At 36.4% G+C, this 6,176-nt stretch overlaps 1 protein-coding gene across 5 annotated transcripts; it reads left to right on the forward strand.

Annotated features, from left to right (window-relative positions):
- The first annotated feature begins 2,608 nt into the window (after positions 1-2,608).
- Positions 2,609-5,005, forward strand: LOC140786769 (probable serine/threonine-protein kinase WNK11). Of its 5 annotated transcripts, none has more exons than XM_073135408.1 (5): positions 2,609-2,769; positions 2,973-3,119; positions 3,199-3,245; positions 3,338-3,873; positions 4,309-5,005. In XM_073135408.1, exons 4-5 carry the CDS (start codon positions 3,367-3,369, stop codon positions 4,711-4,713), a joined length of 912 nt encoding a protein of 303 aa, XP_072991509.1. In that variant the 5' UTR covers positions 2,609-2,769; positions 2,973-3,119; positions 3,199-3,245; positions 3,338-3,366; the 3' UTR covers positions 4,714-5,005. The 5 variants fall into 5 exon arrangements, with proteins under 5 accessions (XP_072991509.1, XP_072991510.1, XP_072991505.1 ...); XM_073135409.1 differs by having other exon boundaries at positions 3,005-3,119; XM_073135404.1 differs by having other exon boundaries at positions 2,610-2,769; positions 2,973-3,115.
- Positions 5,006-6,176: the final 1,171 nt, after the last annotated feature.

A 6,176-nucleotide genomic window follows, 5' to 3' on the forward strand; every position in this document is an offset into this window, starting at 1 on the left:
AGCTTAGTTTGCCAAGCAAAATGAATTGCAAGATTAAGAACAATTTTTATAGTGGCAGCTTAATAACTAAAATGAAAGTTTCAATAAAGTTAATCCCATTTCTCACTAATCGAGCCTTATACCTATCAATTATGCCATCTTTCTTTTGCTTTGCTTTATAAACCTACTTGGTACGAATCAAATATCTATTAAATGGTTTAGAAGATAATTTTCATTTTCCATTAATAACTAGTGTACTATACTATTCTTCCATGGCCTTGTACCAATTACTAGATTTGACAGCTTGATTGTAATTAGTTGACCCTAGATAATATAGGATAGTATGAATAAGAGTAACTCGATGAATAGTGATATGAAATAATTGATAGTTAGGGTAAGTCTAGCGTCATAAATTATTAGTTTGATATCTAATAACTATATGTATAGGAGAATTAAGTGGTAAGAGTGATGTGTCGGCTGGAGTATTTCTTGGTAATGTGAATAAGAGTGACTCGATAAGTAGTGATATGAAAGAGTTAATAGTTATAGTGTGTCTTGAGTCATAAGTAATTAGTTTGAGATCTAATAACCATACGCACAAAAGAAGTGAGTTGTAAAAGTGATGTATTTATTGGAATATTTCTTGGTAGTGTGACTAAAAGTGATTTGAGGAGTAGTGATAAGTGTTCAGTCATAGGTTATTGGCTTGAGATCCAGTAACTATACGTACATAAAAAGTTAAAACAGTAATATATAGGTTGGAGTATTTTTTAGTAGAGATAAGTTAAGAAGATATTTGATTGTTAGAAAATAAGAAAAGAAAGTAATCATTTCCGAATGCCTCTCTATTTCCTATATTTGATTGTAAAAATTAAATTAAAAAAGCGACTCTTTTACTTACAGAAAATAATTCTTCTCCTCCTTTTGTCTTCTTTTTTAAAGAAAAGAATCACTTTATTAAAGTTAACTATTTTATTAAACTTCACTTTATAGAAACTAAATACACCCTAAAGAATATTGAGAAAATAGATGGTGAAGGTATTTGGAAGGAAGATATGTCATTTGAAGAAGTGAGCATAGGTAAAATTATATCTTTCGCTGATGCTCACCTTGAATACTCCAATTAAATATTTGATAATATTCAACAACAGTGTCATAAAGCTTCTTACATAATTGGTAGTTTGCTTTCTTAGAGGTTTGTTTATTGAGAATTATTGTATCCTTGAGAATTAGACCCACCAAATGTATGATTAGTTCTCATATTATTATTTGGCGACAGTTTTTTTGGTTGATAAAGTCACTTTGAGATCTATTGGAACTACCTAAGAACTGACCGTTGGATGCACATCAATCCTTCTTTTGCTAAGGTGACCTAAACTAACTTAATACGAATAGAACCTTCTGTTACCATAGAACATAAGCTGGATTAAAATCAGAATCATATTTGGTGGTAGAAGAGGCCAAACATTAATGTTGGCATTATTTAACATACCTTTCCCGTCTTAAGTATTGGTACAAATTGGGAACACCAATTTAAGTAGTTTGTTCCACCCATATTAATAGAGATTAATTGAGAAATATTAGGAGGAGTAAACACATTACGGGAATTGGAATTCATGCTGATAGAAAAAAAAACCACAATAAAACACCATGATTAATTAGCATAAGCTTGTGGCTCTAATACCATAACAAAGATTTAGAGATGTGAAGGAGTAATGGAAAATGTTGGGTTTAATATTGGCTACTCTCGGTCTGGGACTAAGATAGTCATCAGTTGTTGAATTTTAATATATAATTGATGTGCTTACGGGTGTAAATAAGCCTGGCTTTAATCAAGTTTGAATTAAAATTAATTTTGAGCATAGATTTGTGATCAAGTTTAAATTGAAATCATTTCAATTCGAGCTAATTTCATACTCGAGCCGAGTTCAAGCTTAAACAAGTTGTTCAATTAGAAATTAGAAATTTTATTAATTCAAATTATTTTCAAGCCACAACAAACTTGAATTAATTTAAGCTTGAATCAAATTTGAAATTGAGCTGGTTTGAGATCAAGCTTAGCTCGAATTTAATTTCGAGTCTAAACTTTAAATCAAGCTTGGCTTGGCTTATTTTTGAGCCGAGCTTAAGCCAGCTCGATTATTTTAACTGCCCTAGATGTGCCCTTTGAGTTGGATCATTGTGATTACTTAACAGAGATCAACCTAACCAGGAAACAAATGGAGATGCCAAATGAATAATATTTAATGGATACCAGTATGTCCCTCTCGGATGAAATACTAACCTATATAGCTTCTGTGTTTCATCTTCCTTTTGGTCTCTCTCAATCTATTCATCTCATCAAATTAATCTCTCTCTTCCCTTAAATCTCAAATCCGCATAAGAACAAAGGGTGAAACTACAAAATTTATTTGTCATATATTTTATTTCGGATTATAAGAGAAAGGTTGACTCAGATATTTTTGTAAGGCTAGTTCCGTCACCAACCTGGGATACTTAACTCACAGGTGAAATCGCATCTAAACAGTTAGATTATTTTATTAAAGTCTATCCAATGTATAGTATATCCTTTTCCCAAAACATAACTTTTTCTCTCGGGAGTAAGTAAAGCATCCGTTTTGTCCTGTATCTAATCCGCAGATTTGTTTTCCGCGTCGAACGGAGTTATCCTCTCCCCTATAAATAGCCTCCTCGCCGACTACTTCCGCTTCTTATGTTTGTTTTCCAACTTTCTCGGTATTCCAAGTTTGCCAAATCTCTTTCGATCTCGAAATCTCCGTCCTAATTCTGGTAATCTCTACGCTCTCATCTTTCTCGCTCTGTTTCTTCATTTTTGTTTTTATTTCCTAAATTAAGATCGAGCTTCCGGATCGATCGCTCGGGTTTGTGTTCGTGCTTGGTTTAAATCCGTCTGCTTTGCTGCACGATTTATTTTTCCTTCATTCTTCGTAATCTTACTACGTTTGGTCGATTACTTTCGCTTCAAATCTTAGCTGCAATGGCGTCGTTGGGGCTGTACCTGCAGGAAGCGCGGACTTCGTATTTCCTCGTGATTTGCGCCGCCTCCGTCTTCATCTAACGTCTCGATCGCCGGTTCTTGATCCCGAAAAGTTCTGCTTTCCCTCATCCGATCGAGGTAGGTACTCTTCTCTCCGATCTCATATTACGGTTTCGGCGGCGACGCAATACCAAGGTCTAATTTTCGTGGTATTTTCTCAGGGTTTCCGATCTAAGCCGAATCATTCTTGAACGCTAAGTGCATCGAGGTAATCCTATTTCCCATCTAAATTTAGGGATTTAGCTCTATTCCCAAGTCCAAGATCTTTTTTTTTTTAATTTTAATTTTTGGTTTGAATAGGGTTTTCCGTAGTCAATTAGGAGATTTCGATGAGGACCCCTGGATCCGATGCTGCCGCGGACAAGGACGCGGAGCCGTTCGTGGAGGTGGACCCGACGGGCCGATACGGCCGCTACGGCGACCTATTGGGCGCCGGCGCCGTGAAGAAAGTGTACCGCGGGTTCGACCAAGAAGAAGGGATCGAGGTGGCGTGGAACCAAGTGCGACTCCGGTGCTTCCTCGAGGACCCGACGATGCTCGACCGGCTCTACGCGGAGGTGCGGCTGCTTAGATCTCTCCGTCATGATAACATCATCGCGCTTTATAAAGTCTGGACGGATGAGAAGGCTGGAACGCTTAATTTTATCACGGAGATTTGCACGTCGGGGAATCTGCGAGACTACCGGAACCGGCACCGGCATGTTTCTCTCAAGGCGTTGAAGAAGTGGGCGAGGCAAATCCTTATTGGACTCGACTACTTGCATTCGCATGATCCCTGCGTTATCCATCGTGATCTCAACTGCAGCAACATCTTCATCAATGGCAACGTTGGCCAGGTAAAAAAAATATTTGACGTTTTTTTTTTGAGCTATTTTTGGTGGTAGATAGGAAGAAATCGCTTTAATTTTTATTTTTCCTCTTTTATTTCTTTTGGTATTTTGCATGAAAACTCCTTTTTTTTATTATAATTTAGTATATACTCCCAAAGTTTCATATTATGTGCTACCTCAGACTATGCAATTAGGGAAGTATACGTCTTTAATTATCTGATACCAAGTTATAAATCTAAGAGTGAGGATTTTTAAGGTTACATAGGAATCAGTGGAAGTTTTGAAATATTTATAATATTTTAAAATATGAAATTTAAATGGTTCTAGATGCAGTTTCTTTCTTTTTTGTGCAAGATTGGTGGAGGGATCGAACATTGGCGACGCCTTTATTTGTTCTCTTCCAAATTTGGTTCCTAAATTCTGTCTCTTTATTCCTAACAGCTAAAGATAGGTGACCTGGGGCTTGCGACCATCGTCGGAAAGAGCCACTCGGCGCATTCGATACTCGGCACGCCGGAGTTCATGGCGCCAGAGCTCTACGAGGAGAACTACACCGAGCAGGTTGACATCTACTCCTTCGGCCTGTGCGTCCTTGAGCTGGTGACGCTCGAGACCCCCTACAACGAATGCGACAGCGTGGCTAAGATCTACCGGAAGGTGACCGCCGGCCTGCGGCCCGCCACCATGGCCAAGGTGAGAGACCCGGACGTCCGCGCCTTCATCGAGCGGTGCCTCGGCGCACCGCGGGCTCGACCGTCGGCCGCGGAGCTCCTCAAAGACCCCTTCTTCCACGGCCTCGATAACGACGACAACATTAACAGCGGAGCTCCTCAAGCATATCCGTGAGTGATGCAACTATCTTATGGGTTGTTTTGTGTGCAATAATGGTGAGGGGGCAACTCCAGCGATGGAAATGTGCATAGATTCTGTCTGGAATTTATCCCTTTTCTTTTGCCCAATTAGCCCATAGCTAGTAGCTAGTTAGGTTTGGGAGTGCGGTTGTGGGTGGGTATAGAGGGTCGGGGTGCTTCTTTTGTGATTCGTTTTCTCCTCTTTCTTGTTATTAGTTCTCATTTGGGATTGTTATGCTTAATATGATGCTTCCTATATGCTTTTATTATTTGTTGATACCTCCTCATTTGCTTTTGCTTTATATTTGCTTAAATTGGCGGACCTAATCGAGGTTATGCTTACTCTTTCCCCTGTTCAAAAATAATTTCTTTATAACCATACAGTTGAAAAGTGAAAAATTGTTGAGTATTTCATTCTCTGTTTAAGACCTTGACAATCGAAAGGTGAAATACTGGCAATTGCCAGACATCACTGTAAAATTTGTCTGATAAATTTATTATATGCACCATTTGTGTGTAAATTATGTATCTTTATGAACTTTCTATTGTTTGGTTGTAAAACATAAACAAAATTGTATTAAAACTTTCGTATATGTTTAGGGAAAATTTTGTTTTTGATTGTTAAACAGTACATTTACGAATTTTTTTTAACTTCTTTTTCCTCGTGTTGTTGAAAGAAAATTCTCAATTTGGGAGAAAGAGTTCTGTTCTGCATCTTATGTTTCTTGCTTTGATTTATGGAAATAATCTCCTTAGCAATAAAGTAACAATACTTCATCTTGCTCCACTTTTAGCTGGATCCAATAAGATGTCTTGGTGTGAATCGTGTGATCAGGACCGGGCATTCTTTTATTTTTTAGTCCCCTTTCACTTCAAAAATAATTTTTTTAATTCTAAAAATTAACTCTTTATTCTAAAATAATTATTAAACATTGTAATAACTCTATTATAGAATACAAATAGTATTCTCAAAATTCTACCTTATATCATATATTAACTCAATTATTAATTTACCCTTGATATCTATTTCATCAATTTACTCGATATATTATGGTAAATTTATAAAAAATAAAATATTTTTTCTATCTTTTTTTTTTTACTTTATATCACATCAAAAATATCTTATTTTGAGAATAATAAAAAGGAGTATTCTATTCTATAATTGACAAATGAGACCTAAGTATAGATAATTTTTTGGTGATTTATTTATCATTCATTTTTACATTGGCTACTTTTGGTAATACTTTCATGCATATATAAAGAATGAGATTTTTTATTTATATATGTCTACTCGAACACACCATTATCCGCATTTTCAATAATTTATTTTGTTTGTAAAGATTTTTAGCTTTTTTTCGAAATTTTTCCTCCTTTTTGTTATGGTCCGATGTCCTCTTCCCGATCTGGATCGGTTGCAAGAAAGCAGCTTGCGTAATCGAGAAAAAATATTCACCAGAA

This window comes from Typha latifolia, chromosome 4 (assembly GCF_019914945.1).
Source record: "Typha latifolia isolate L0001 chromosome 4, TyphaL0001v2, whole genome shotgun sequence".
NCBI lineage: Eukaryota > Viridiplantae > Streptophyta > Magnoliopsida > Poales > Typhaceae > Typha > Typha latifolia.